Source organism: Podarcis melisellensis (assembly GCF_964234715.1).
Source record: "Podarcis melisellensis genome assembly, chromosome: 15".
Classification (NCBI taxonomy): domain Eukaryota; kingdom Metazoa; phylum Chordata; class Lepidosauria; order Squamata; family Lacertidae; genus Podarcis; species Podarcis melisellensis.
The window spans coordinates 2796298-2810764 of NC_138532.1; the positions used below are offsets into that span (position 1 = coordinate 2796298).

Consider the following 14467-nt stretch of genomic DNA (forward strand, 5'->3'; position numbering starts at 1 on the left):
GTCTTCCTTCGAGCCAGCAGCAGCCCAAGTCAACTTGACTGTGCCTGCTTGCATTCTGAGCGTGGCATAGTAGTAGTAATAATAATAATAATAATAATAATAGTAATAGTAGTAGTAGTAGTACAGTACTTGGCTTTCCCCTTTGCAGCGGGGCGGGAACCAGGCAGGACCCGATCCCGCCCAGTGGGCGAGAGCCTCGCTCTTTCTGCTCCCGGGGATTTGCTGGCCGGCCTGTGAGTCACGGCGCGCGCCTGCAGGATTGCAGCTGCCAGGAGGCTGCGGCGCGGGGCGGCCCTTGCCAATGGCTCGCCAGCTTTTGCGCGCAGCCATTGGCCGGCGCGGGGCCGCGGGGGCGGGCGGGGGTGTTACTTGAAGAAGTGAACTTTCTCCCCTCCTCCTTCCCTGCGCGCTGGCTCTCTTCTTCCCCGGCAGCTGCCGCCTGGCTCGGGCTGTGGCTGGGATGGCGCTGAGCTGCGGCGTCGGGGGCAGAAGCGGCAGCCCGGCTGGGGCGGCGGGGGGCGGCCCCGCGGCGGCGGCGGCGGGTCCCGGGCTGCTGATGGAGGTGGAGAGCCCCGGCGAGGAGGAGTACGAGAGCCTGCCCCCCAGCGCCACCCTGGGCACGCACATGATGGCCGGGGCGGTGGCCGGCATCCTGGAGCACACGGTCATGTACCCCGTGGACTCCGTCAAGGTGAGCCGGCGGGAGGGCGCGCGGCGGGGAGCCAGGAGACCCCGCGCGAGGGACCTTCCGCTGCCCCTTTCGGGCGAGTCCTGGTTGCCCCAGGCTGCTGGGGCTCCGCCGTCCGAGTGGCAGCGGCTGCCATGTGTTTCCTTCGCCCTCGCGTGGCTCCCGAGCGCCGCTCCCCTTCGCCTTTGACTCCAGGAGAGCGAGACTGGGGGGCAGGTCCCGGGCAGGGCAAAAGTCGGGCTGCGCTGCAGCATGGCAGTGCCATCTGGGCTCTTACAAGCAACATCTCTGTAAAGGTCGCAGCTGACAACCCCCCCCGCCCCTTCAGCCAAGAGGGGCGTGTTTTGCTGGCTGCCCTCCGCCACCCATATCCTCAAATTGCCATTTCTTGACTTTACTACTACTTACAAATAGGATCCACTCACTCTGCATATTTCTGCGGTCTAATAATAATTGTGCTTCAGCATTGCAGCTGGAAATGCTGTTTCTGCTAATGATGGTGCTTAGACTTGAGACTAAGGATGCATATACATTCAAAGCACATTTTTCCTCCATCCTGAATCTCAGGAACCTCAGTTTACTACAGTTCCTGGCACCCTTAACAAACTACAGTTCCCAGGATTTAAAAAATATATTTTACTAGGGGAGTGTGTGCTTTAAATATATGTCACGTACGCAGCCTAAGAGATGCTGATGTTCTGTGCAGTGAATCATTGGCAGAGAGCACCCCTCTTAACCAGTCGGTGGACCAGGGGGACTAGGCTAGTCCCCTAAATGTGCCTAGTAAATTAGAGTATTAAAGCCCAGGAAGCTTCTGCCCAGTTAGGGAGGGATGTGTGTGACCCCCGCCCCCAGTCGTCCTCACACTATGAAAAATTTCACTGCACACCACCGCTAGTTTCTCCAGTGCACTGGGCACTGTTAACCCTGTGAATACCGTAATTGTTATGTTATCCCAGTCAGGATTAAGGAGGGAATGTGCCTAATTCATGTTAGTGAGAATACAGTAGGAGGAATGGTGGCTGCAGGACTTGGTGTTCTCCTGCTGCTAAATATTAAATTTCTAGGTAATCTTCAATCTGGAGTAAAAGTCTTGTCTCCTTTCCCCCACGCTCAGTTTAGCAGCCCTTCTCCTGCGTTCTGTTACTTGGAGATGACTGCACCACCTCCCTAGATGAACAGGAGAACTGCTTTCCCTCCTGTCATTTCAGTTGGTGGTAGGCTCTTACCAGGCACTTCACAGGAGTATTTAGAAGTGAGCTCTGGTGACCATTTTGGCATTATTGCTGAAGAGGCATCATGGAGTTCCCCTGCCCACCTGCCAGCAAGACTGCATTATCCAATTTCTTGACATACGCGTATGTGTTCATTGTTCAAATAAATTGCCAGTGCAATCCTAAGCATATTTGTTCAGAATCCAGTCTCATTGTGTCCAGCAAAACTTAGCTGGAAGTAAGTATGCATAGGATTGCAGCCTACAGAACTCAGACTAATGTTAACATTGCTTTAACAAAAAAAAGAGCCGCTCTTCGCACCCCTCATTGATCAGGTTTAGTCTCATTTGCAAACACACACTCATTAAATCATAGAACTGTGGATTTAGAAGGGACCACCAAGGGTCATCTAGACCGTTCCACTGTTGAACAGCTCTTACTGTCAGAAAGTTCTTCCTGATGTTTAGTTGGAATCTCCTTTCATCTAACTTGAAACCCTTGGTTCAATTCCTCCCCTCCAGAGCAGGAGAAAACAAGCTTGCTTCCTCTTCCATGCAGCAGCGCTTTAGATATTTGAAGATGCTATCATTCTACGTTCTCTAGCAATATTTAGTATAATAGGCTAATGCTTTCTGCCACTCACTTGATTGCAAAAGAGGTCTGGCAGCAGGGTTGTGTCTGGTAACAGCATGGGCGTGTGCCTGACGTTACAACTCTCATTAACAAAAATGTGGCAATATGCTACTTGCTTGCCTTGCGAAGCACACTCTGGTTTGGAGCAGGAATTCGTGTGTTGCTCAAGAGTGAGGGAAAATGCAGTTGGCTGGCTGGCTTCCCTCCCTCAGTTGTTCTTGTGGCTGGCTGGCGATTCCCTGATCTCAAGTTTTGCTAAGTTCAATCTTGAATGCCAGGGAATTTTTCAAGGCTTGACTTGGGAGTAGCTGTCTCCTGTCTGCTACGCATGGGGCACAGCAAATGTGCCTGCTCTGTGAACAGAGGAAGGCCACAGCTCAAAAAGTGAGTGTGAGCTTTGCACGCAGAAGGTCCCAGGTTCAAGCCTCTGCCAGTCAGTGTAGACATTATTGGTCTGGTCTGGTCTGACTTGGTATAAGGCAGCTTCCTATGTTCATGCTATCGCTCTGACATCTTCTGCAGCAGTGGGAATCCTGTACACATGTTTAAAACATCTTCATAAGTTTCCCATGGTACTTCAAGGAACACTGGTTTTCACACCGCCATTTCATCTTCCACATAGCATGTATATCTGCCCCTCGTTTGATCGAACTCTTTAATATTCTCAACTCTTTACTTGAAGTCTACCTAGAGGAATGATGCTTCTAATCAGAGTTGGGGAACTATTTCAGATTCCTAGAACCCTGCTCCCGTATTTTAGTGATTAGGTACCAGGAATCTGATTGGCCCAGCTCCTGCCTGAGGGAGGTGGTATTTCTGAGTTGGAGGGTGGCCATGGTGGTTTAGGGCTGGGCGCAGAGCCAGGACAGAAAGCAGGGCTGGCTCAAGACATTTTGGTACCTGAGGTGAAACACAAAATGGCACCATGAAACAATGAGTGGAGATCTACATTGGGAACAAGGGAGTAATAAAGATCTACATCGGGATCTGCTGCCCCTGTAGATCCTGCTGTCTGAGGCAGTTGCCTCACCTTGCCTCATGGGTCGGCCAGCCCTGCAGAGCGTTTGGTGATGGAACGGTGCTGAAGGAGCAAGTGGTGTAACCTGAGATGCAGCCTTGGCGTTTTGAGGTCAGAGTCCATCTTGTATTGTCCTACTGTAGCTTCCACTGTTATAAAACAAATTGCCTGCTTTCCTTTTCCAAGTGTCAAGTTAATAATACTCAAGCTTGTGCAACTAGGAGCTAACCTGCTGGACCCCTTTGTAAAGTGGATTAAACACATTAAATTCTTTTGCGTGTGAGAGAAATGCTGGTAAATAAGCAGTAATGAGTGGTTTGGTGGTGGTTCAGTCATCTCTGTATAATCCTTTGCTGAAGGTGGCAGGTGCAGGTGAGCCACAGGTGATGATCATGAACTTGTAGGAGCTGTTTGAAGTGGGAGCAGTGGGGTAGGTGAAGTGAAAAAAAACCCCCACACTTGCACACCCTTTTAACAAAGGGCAGCACTGAACATGGGCAGAACGCCTTTCCCAAACCCCGGAGCCAAGTGTAGCTTTCCCCAACACATTTAGAATGAAGTAAAGAAGCAGGTAACAAGGTTGTCATGCAGACTTGAGCCTGGATCGGTACTATTGTTTGAAAAAAAGAAGCATTCTCTTCATTGTTCATTCCCATAAATTTGAAGCTTGCTGTTGATGATAGATAGCCCCCTCTGGTGTACCACCTCCAAAACATAGGGCGGGATTCTATACCAAATTGTGCATAGCTTCTTACTCCCCATCTCCTTGCATTGAGTGGGCTCAACAAATGCACTTATATTTTTCTTGGTGTAATGCAATGTAATCTTAACATCCAAAACACACGGGAATGCAGGAAGACTATTGGTCCCTCTAGCTCAGGATTGTTTACCGTGATTGGCACCTGCTCTCCAGGGTCTCAGGCAAGCGCCTTTCCTAGTCCGGCCCGGAGATGCGGAGAATTGGAGCTGGGACCTCCTGCACACAAGGCAGATGCTCTGCGATGGAGCCGTGGATGGTCCTTGGTTGGTTATCTTGCTTGCAGCAGGGAATGCTGGAGGATGGCAGGACTTTTCTAAATAAGTCAGATGTAAGTGAGCATAGTTTTTGAAAACTAACATTAAACGGCTCTACTCATTTGGATTTGTGACTGCTGTTTAAGAAGCGGATGATGGTAAGAACATTTTCACGCCTTTACATTTTTATAGACTCTTGAAGCATTATTATTACTATCAGTATTAAAATTTGCATTCCACCCTTCATCTAAAGATTCCAGGGTGGTTCACATTATAAAAATACAAAATGAGAATACAAAATACATAATAAAACAAAAACAAACCAATAACCTCCCTCCCACAAACACATTAGAAAGCCATAGAATGTTAATCAGCCAAATGCCTAGTTAAAAGTTCTTGGCTTGACATAATCTAGAATTTGTCATAGACCTTTTATCAGGATCGTTATGCATGCTAGAGAATTTGGGTTGGGGTTCTTCCATATTGTTAGGTGATGAGACCCCCCCACCCCAGTTCAAAGCCCAGTGGACTAGGAGAAATGGAGTCCCACTCCAAAGCCCAGACCGGGGTGGTGGTGAGGGACTATGTCAATTTCAACATCTCACAGTTTCTTATTATTCCATTCTTAAGTTCAGCTATCCACATTTCTATATCAGTTTGTGAATTTTATTTTATGTTCTCATGAAAATTCACCAGAAATTTAGTGCAAATTTCTCCTAATATGCATATATTTGTATGCAGTGTTGCCTAATGCACACATTTTTGAAAAGTATGTTTCCCTGATATAATGCATTTTTGTGCTTTTTTCTGCACACTAGTATATGCATTTTTGTACACATTCCTGGCTAGCGAATTGCATTGCAGAATTTGGAAGGGTGACTGAGTCTCAGTTCATGCATTATTTTGGAAAGTACACATTAGGTAGGTTTGCCTTTAAATATGAAATGAATTTGACACCCCGCCCCCCCATCCCTATTCCCTGGCAGTATGGTAGGAGAATACAGAATGCGGACACTGCCAGGCAGATTTGGGGTGAGCTACATAATGACGGTCATTGCATAGCTAACAAATGGTTAGAGTTCAGCAGGTGGCTTAGGGAGTTGTATATCACATGTAGGAGGAAGTGGAGACTTCTGAGTTTGGTGACGGGTCCCCTTTCTTCACTCTTTTATGGATAAGGAACTTAAAATCATTTCCTCTACTACTGAAGGAAGATGCTTCCTTTGAAGAACTACGTCAGCTGGCTTATGAAACCATCTTTGAGCTCTCCTTTTAATTCTTCCAAGGTGGTGATTTGGCAGGCTTAAAGGTTTAGAGTGTTGTAAAACATGTTAAAGAAACAAGAGAGGTGGAGGGACAGGGAGAGTCTTATTGGCATTAAATTACGTGATAAATCTCAACTTGGTGAACTTGAAAATGTGGATATGTGCTGAACACTTTGCCGTTCAATGTATAGCAGTAATTGGTGAAAGCTGATCTGTGCTAATTGCAAAAAGAAATAAATTTCATGTTAATTGTAAAATAGTGACATATACATACACCTGAACACCCAGGGGCAACCTACAGTTAAAAACATAACAAAAAAGAGAAAAATAAAACATCAGTTTTTTTTAAGGCAGTTATGCTGAGTAGACCAGGTCTTGAAGCCTCGTGGTTTCATGGAATGTGTGACAGCTGTCAGTTGACCATCACAACAACTGTAGTTTTTGGTGGAGTTGAACTCTGCTTCACATGCCAAGAGAGCTTTTTTAAGGGGTTCCCTTATCTTCCTTACCCCTCTCCCTGTTTGGACATCTCCTCCCCACTCTGGGCTTTGGTCTCTCTATCTCTCATTGGGATGAGAAACCTTCGTCCCACCGGAAATGGTTGGGCTACAACTCCAGCAGCTGTGACTATGGACCATTCTTGTTGAGGCTGATACAGTTTGTACCCCAGTAGCATTTGTGAGCCACAGGTAACCCATGTCCAATTTATCCCCTGGTCTTTCCATCTCTGGCCCCCTAGAGCCATATACCTTGAAGCTGATTTCTGTGTTGACTGGGGTCACACCCACACAGTACATTTAAAGCATATTTATACTTCATTAGTCATGTCTTCCCCATTGGGAAATGTGGTTTGTTAAGGTTACTGGGAATCATAGTTCTCTGAGGAGCCTTCTAAGAACTCAAAGCACCCTTAACGGATCCTATAAACTGAATTTCTTAAGGGTGCCGAGAGTTGTTAGGAGACCCCTAAGAGAGCTACCATTCCCAGCACCCTTAACAAACTTCAGTTCCCAGGATTCTTTGGGGGAAGACTATTAATGTGGTATAAGAGTGGTTTAAATGCATGGTGTGGCTGTGACCTGGTTCTTTGAGGCTGCAGGGGGCTTGAATTGCATTCCTAGAAAACTTGGGAGGTGCTGTGGCTGAACAGGAGCCCTTTGGACAAAAAGTATGTCCTCTGCCATTTGGCGATGGTCCTGAGCTCTTCCCTTCCTGCAGAAAATGGCAAATTTCTCAGCGGAGTCTGTGCATGGGAGATGAAAAGTTTCAAATCCTCTGGCCTAATTTTTTGTTTAGTGTGCACTTACAGACAAAATGTGGAGTAGGAATTTTTGTATGTGCAGTTGAAAAGTTCATAATATCCACTTGGAGGAAAAAAATTGGGTTGGGGCAGCAAGCTAGATACATTCAGTGTGTGTGTGTTTATCTAAGCGCTTAAATTACAGGTATCATCAGGGTCAGCAGGTAAACAAATTTTGTTAAGGTAGAATGTGCTCAGATTCCATGCTTAACACTGTCCGTATCTCATTAAGACACACCACTCTTGGGGGTCAGGCGTGTCTCTTTTTCACCTTGAGTGGCAGGTGACACTTTGTTATAAATACCTTCATATGCTCCTTGTTTTGGTGTCTGAACTTAGGCAGAATCATTATTGAACTGTTTCTGTATAGTAGCTAAAAGATATTGACTCCTGGGGAGAACCCAACCCCCCATACAGAATGTAAGCAAGCAGTCTATGATGCGTCGTGTTCATATTGCTTTTGGGGATTTGTGCAGTTGGAAAATCTGCTTTTAAAAAATTATGCCTACGGCTGTGGAGTTCACTTCATGTGGGTTGAAGGATCCAGGAAGCAACACAGCAGGAGCCAAATTCATGGTTCTTAGAAGTCCTATGACTTCTACACGTGATACCCAATGTTACTCAAATTAGAGTAGACATATTGAAATCAGTAGAGTTAAGAAACTTAAGTTTGACTTAGTTGGCTATCAACTTTTGATTTGGGGGTTGCTGGGAGAGATGGTTGTCCTGTGTTCAGGCCTTCCAGTTCCACCACAAGTGCTGAAGAAGAACATCTGCCTTGTCAGCCACCTATTACGGTACATCATTCATATTATTACAGGGACCTCAATATTCGTGGGACTTCAATGAAAATTAAAATATTTTCTGCCCAGTCTTTCCACAGTGGAATCTACAAGGCATCTTAACAAGCATGTTTCAAATACAGCTGTAACGAAAAATCTGAAATAATCCAGCTGCAAGGTAACTAAAATGTGAAATATAGGCTACAAAAGAGCAGCCTTCACTTAAAAGCGCTTTCAAATGAGACAGTCTTCAGAGGGTACAAGATTGCAAGCCATATGGGAGCTGGTCTGGGTGAACTTGGTGGGACTTACTTCTGCACAAAATAAAATGCATAAAAACTCGTGCTGAAAGGGACCTTGGGATTTGTTCTACAGCCACCAAAGCTTGAAGTTTGTAAGCAAAAAGATAGGTCCTTTCTCTCAAGTGGCTGACGGTCTAGACCAGGGGTGCACAACTTGTGACCCTCCAGATGTTGTTGGACTACACCTCCCATCATCCCTGATCACTGTCTATGTTGGTTGGGGCTGATGGGCGTTGTAGTCCAGAAACATCTGAAGGGCCGTAGGTTGTGCACCCCTGTTCTAGATCATGGATCATCCGCCTGCTGTCTTACTGATGCTGCTGACTGGACCCCCAGCTCCCACCAGTCCCAGCTATTGTGGTCAGTGGGGATCTCTGCATGTTGGACATGGTATCCACACAACTTTGTAAATAAACCCATAAATCTTATTGGATTGCCGGGGTCTGGCAGAAAAGGGAACGAAAGCTCTGTCCTTCATGCAGTATTGTGGTCTTCATCAAAAGTTTGCTTGTGTGAAGTTCCTGTTTTTGACCTGAAGATCCATGCTGATTTTGCAGATACAGTGCTTGTCAGTGGTGGACCAACTGTGGTCTGATCCAAATATTGTAGATTGGCTTTTAGGCCCAAATCTCGAACGTGATGCTGTGTGTGTGAATTTCAGACTTGTGTGACCTATTTGTTTTGTTTTGCTAGGATCCTCCAATCTACCAGCCGGGAGTAGGTGCAGGAGAGGGGCTCCAGGATGCCCTGGGGTGCCATGAAAGATGGTCAGGGCTGCTGCAGGCAACACCGGCCTCTGTCCCTCTTTCCTTCCCTGCCGCCTCTGATGCCCTCTCGCGTCTCTGCCTCCCAAAGGCTTGCACAGCGAATGGTGCCTCTGGGTCTGGCCAGGGGGTGCTTCCCAGGCCCCTGTGGGGCAGTGTGAGGAGGCACCTCTCTTTGGGGGTGGGGACAGCTCAGAGGCCAGGGACGGCAGCAGCAGTGGGCAGGGTTAGCAGCCGGCCTGGGACTTATAGCTTGGACAAGCATTGCATTGCTGTAGTCCGCTGGCTTCACGGAATGCTGCTTGGCTAAGTTTTTGCTTGCTTGCCCATCATGTTTAATCAGGACTTAGTGTGTCTTCTGCATGTTTAAGAGGTTGCACAGGACCACTGAAAGACCACAGGGTGAAATGCTTTCATTTCTTCTCTGTCGCAGGTTGCACATGGCCTTCTGAAATGACATACCATACTTTGCTGTGTATAAGACTATGTTTTTTATTTCAAAAACATGTTCAAAATTTGAGGTCATCTTATACATGGGTAGTGTATTGTGGGGCCGTGGGATTGGTTGCTGCCACGGGTTGGAGATTGTTATTGGTGGCTGCTGCAAGAGCTGTTGATTGGCTGTTGCTACGGCAATTGGGCGGGTGATTTGCTGCTTTTTTTGGCAATGGAACAATGGGATTTGCTGCTTTTTTTGGCAATGAGGATAGTTTGTTTTGTTGACGCATGTGAGCAGCATTGTCTATCTGGTGGGTGAGTGATTTTTGGTGTTCCCCTCCCAAAAAAAACTTCGGGGAATCCCCCCTCCCCATTTTCTTAATTTTGAGTCCCCCAAAATAGGGGGCGTGTTATACACGGAAAAGTACAGTAACTGGGGGAGGTTTGGTTCTCTTCCCTTTTCTGCTCTCCTGCTTCCAGCAAAATTGGCTTCTTGATGATCAAGTAGCTAAAGAGGAGTTTTTGCATCCCTCCCTGGCTGCGCTGCTCTAATCCAGCAGGCAGTTATTCAAAAGTGTGCTTTGGCATGCTTTTCCAGAGTGTGTTGCCAGAGCTTGGCAGAATTAAGTGTACACAAAGTTGTTTCGCATGGCTTACGAGCACTTCCTGTTTTTTTGGATGGAAAATGGCTCTGCTTATCTTATGCAATGTGTAGCAGGAGAGCCAGTGGTGTGAATCAAGGCCTTCTATTGGTTCTAGTTTTTGAAAAATCTCTTTTTGAAATTTAAAACTAAACCTCCCTAAAATGAGAGGATGACAATTTTGACTGAGTTTCTAGGACAGAGCTTTCCAAACTGTGTGTCGCGATACTTTAGTGTGTTGGCTGCAGTGTGTAGGTGCGTCACGCAAAAACTCCCTGTGCTCCTCCTGGGGCTGGAAAGGGAGCGGGCAGCCTGCCGGGTAGCTAGTAAAACTGAATCAGTGTGTCGTGAAATGATGCATGTCTAAAAAGTGTGTCACCAACATGAAAAGTTGGGAAAACTTTTAATTGGGGGGTGAGGAACACTGTGCCCCTCCAGATTGGGCTGCAATTCTCATTATTTCTGACCATCTGGAGGGCACAACACTGTGGAAGATAGCCCAAAGGGGGCCCAGTTTCCCATTTCATTCCTGGTTTGGTGTAGTGGGTCAGAGACTAAGCTGGGGCCACATCCACACCAGCCATTTAAAAGCAGCATAATACTCATACATCTATGCTTCCCCAAAAGCATCCTGGGTACTATAGTTGGTTAAGGGTGCTGAGAGTCATTAGAAGACCTCTATTCCCTTCACATGTGGAGTGGTTCAAAAATCCATGTTCTTCTGTGAACATGCTGGGCAAACCTTGCTCCTCCTGTGCACCATAAGAAAATAATAATATAGACCTACCATGTGCTATTCTTATGATGCCTCCAACAATATATTGTGTGAGGGGCACTTGAAAAATGCTATATGAATGCTTGCTGTATCCTCCGACTCAGGGTGTGCCTGCTAGATGATCACTTTTCTAAACATTGTTCCTTGGCCACTCTCTGTGACCTTGTTTTGCTGGAGGTGATGGAGAACCAGAAAGTCGGAGGAGATGAAATAGGGTTTCTCGATTAGAACACCAACTGGAGTGATGTATACAGCAGATAGTTACATGTAGCGGATCTCTCTTTTTGAGGTGGTGAACTTTGCATGCATTATAGACCCTTTTCCAGAATCTGCTTTAACATGCAGGAGTTCCATGGATGATATGTGAGGATTTCCTGAAAGGGCAGGAAGTTCAGTGGTTGGAAATGTAGAAAACAACTACTTTTTAAAAAAAATCAAACATTGTACATTTCAGGGCTAGAAATTTGTTAATCTGGCACTCCCATAACTCCATTGTGATGCTGGGCAAATAGATAGGATTATGAAAGAGTTAAGACACTTCTTGGGGTTTGCCCACTACTTTGGACTTTTCCTCATTTTTCAAAAAATGTTTTTCCCCCTTTACTGAAAATCCCGGCGAGACTGCGAGAAACTGAAAGCAGCATTTCCTCTCCTCTCTGCCCTTCCCTTCCCTTCCTCTGCTGCCACCACTGGAACTAAATAACTTTGAAACTGTAAGAGCAAAAGTCCTAAGTTGCATCACAGCCTTACTTTGGCAGTGATATCTTGGTCTTCCTGGTCAAAGTGCCTTTAAAATTGCTGCCTCAAATGAGGCCATTCATTCAGGCAGCTGTTGTGGAAGCTTGTTCTGTTGCGTAATTGGCATAACAGGAAGAGTCTACCGTCCTGAAGGTTGCTCAGGGCCTTTATGCACAGGGATTATGAAATTCTCCCTATGCAAATTTCTCCCCAGTCTTTAGGGCTCCAACTTACCTGAACTTTGCCACAACTGATGGGCGCATTCGTGCCTTCTGTCTCCCCCCAGTCCAGTCCCCTCCGCTGGTGTGCAGATCACTTCTGCACATGCGTGTCAGGATACCAAAGCACAACCTGGTGGTGTGACATTTTGCATGCACTGATTAAAAAACTGGTTTTGATCCCTCCTGGCACATTTGACTCTGCAGCATGTGTTTCTATGAGCAATTGAGCACTGAAGTATGCAATTGCCTGCACATAAGGAATGAATTATGTCTTGAGGTGGTGCCATTATGCGATGAGTGGTTCAGGTGATGGCTGGTGAGTTTGGTGTTGTTGTTGGTTGTTAATCTGATACTTTTCCTTCTCTTCACCATAAGGTCCCAAGGCAGTTTGCAGCAATTATAAAACTACAATATTGAAAACTGTTTAAAACAAACTACAGTCACAGGAATAGGGTTGTTCCTAAAAACCTCTATCTTGGCTGTCAGTTTGTTCTGTTCACGTTAAGCAGGCTATTGGCCCATATTTCCCTTCCGTCTGCCTTTTGGCCGCTGTGAGGCTATTGTGTGCTGCTAACCAGGCACACAGGGCTGCATGCCTGCGGTGATGATTGCTGTGCATGAGCAGCTTCTTGCTGTCTGGCCCAGGTCCCTGGGAGTCACCTAAAGGTGACGGGTTAAGCAGATGTCATGGTCTTGGGCGAAGGATGCCATGCAGCTCAGAGCAGAACCCTGTGTACATGTACCGTCCATGAGAATAAGTCTTGCTGTCTTCAATAGGACCCAGGAAAGTGCCTGCCACAAAGGCCTTATTCTCTGTTTGTGCAATATGGACGTGATGGATCCTAGAAGCTCTTGCACCAAAAACCTGCCTGCTGCATTTATCTGTGGGCGTTCTTTTTTCTCAACAAAATCATTTTCTTAAGAATGGTCAAAGGATTTATTTTGTTTTCTGGAGTGTGGAGGGACTTGCCCACGATCTGCTTACTGCATTTTGGGTAGGGAGGAAATTTCGGTCAGATGGGCTAGCAGTGCTGGAAATGCCTTAACTTAGTTGCTTGCGGATCAGTTTTAGCCCCTGTTGACTCAAAGGTCTCCCTTTGTCCGTGTGCATCTTCTTGTCAGTGGCAAAGCAGACTCATTCTGACCGGGTATGAGTCTGCCTTGCCAGGAGTCCAGGTATAGAATGCCCTTCAACGTTATCTTTTAGGTGCTGGTAACAAAACAACCCCCCTTTTTATTTTCCCAAGCTATTTAAAATTCTATCAGTGATGTGTTCTTAGTACTGTTTAAGCTGTCTCATCTGCTGCTTTTTATCTTGATTGATTGCATTGTACCCCTTGTGTTTGTTGTTCACTCAGTGGCCACAGGCGACTAGGAATTCCATGCAGGCGAGTGGGTGGTCCGGCAGAGGAGGAGGAGCAGATCTCTCTGTCTCTTACTCCATGAATCCACTTCTGTGCTGGCCATGGAGGATAGGGAACCCACCCCTCAGCTCCACCCCTCCTTTGCCAGCCTGCTTGGCAGAAGGGATTATTATTAGTCTGCTACTAAGAGGGTAGTATCCTGCGTTAACGAGTCTGGAGATGCAAGCTGCTACTAGGCTCAAGCTCATTGGTGGAAAGGAAGACTATAAATGTAATAAATAACAGTTAATAAACAGTTTTTAAAAGCCCATGAAAAGTTATAAGGCTGTCATAAGCAACTTTGAAAGTTTTAGAAAATGAACAGTGATAAAATGATTTTATATTTCAAATGTTTATATATCTGTGGATTGAGTGGAAGGGAGGAATGGTGGGTGAATAGTCTGGTCCTCTTGGGCTTCCTGGTGTGACTTTTTCAGCTCCAGACTGAGCCATAGCAGGGCTAGGGAGTACTTGGCCTAGTGGAGGATGAGCTGTGCTTGCATTGGGCCTGTTCTTCTCATCCAAGAAGAGAGGGGGAAAGTTCAGAGTTCGATGAAAGTGTTTATTATTGAGTCAATGTGACATTTCCCAGTATTTATGCAAGTGTAAAAAGATAGGCCTCTGCCCCAAGGAGTGTGCAATCTAAATTTAAACAGGAAAGAGGGGAGTGAATTGTGTTGACATGTGTCAATAGAAAGCTTTCATTTTATCTTCTTAACATGGGCCAGAACCAAATGTTTCCTGCCAGTCGGTTGCACAATTGCAAGGGAAGCTTGCATTTTCTGGCCCAGGCCTGCTTCTCCCTCCCTGCCTACGTAACCTTGTTTCACTGCTGGGAAAGATGACGGAGCATGTGGAGCGCTCTGAGTGTGGACGCGTTGACTAACCTTTAATGGCAGGCCTCTCGGAACACGGAGTGTGTGCAATTGCCATGGCTGCTTGCTAGCAAGTGGAAAGTGAAGGAATTCTAGACCTGTGCTTTGCCAAGGTAAACTTTGGCTGCACTTGCCAAAGAGAGACTTTCCCTTGGCTTGTGTTTCCTCCTTCTGCAGAGCAATCATTCTGGGGAAGATTCCTTCCAAGCTTCTGAGAAGCTCTGCCTTTTCCTGATGGGTCTTAATCATTTTGCGGTGGTGGTTGTGGTCTGCTGCTCCTCGCATTGAATCTTATTTATATGAATGTGTGGCTTTGGGGGCAGAGGAAGCTGCCTTATACTGAGTCAGACCATTGGTCCACCTAGCTCAGTATTGTCTACACTGACTGGCAGCAGC

At 46.4% G+C, this 14467-nt stretch overlaps 1 protein-coding gene across 1 annotated transcript in view; it reads left to right on the top strand.

The window, feature by feature from the left end:
- The first annotated feature begins 449 nt into the window (after positions 1-449).
- The window catches only part of SLC25A37 (solute carrier family 25 member 37), a 32374-nt gene continuing 18356 nt past the window's right edge, over positions 450-14467 (top strand). Inside the window, exon 1 of the mRNA XM_081891125.1 lies at positions 450-691. Within this exon, the coding sequence (XP_081747251.1) occupies positions 461-691 (231 nt within the window). The 5' untranslated portion in view covers positions 450-460. The remainder of the gene's footprint in view (positions 692-14467) is intronic.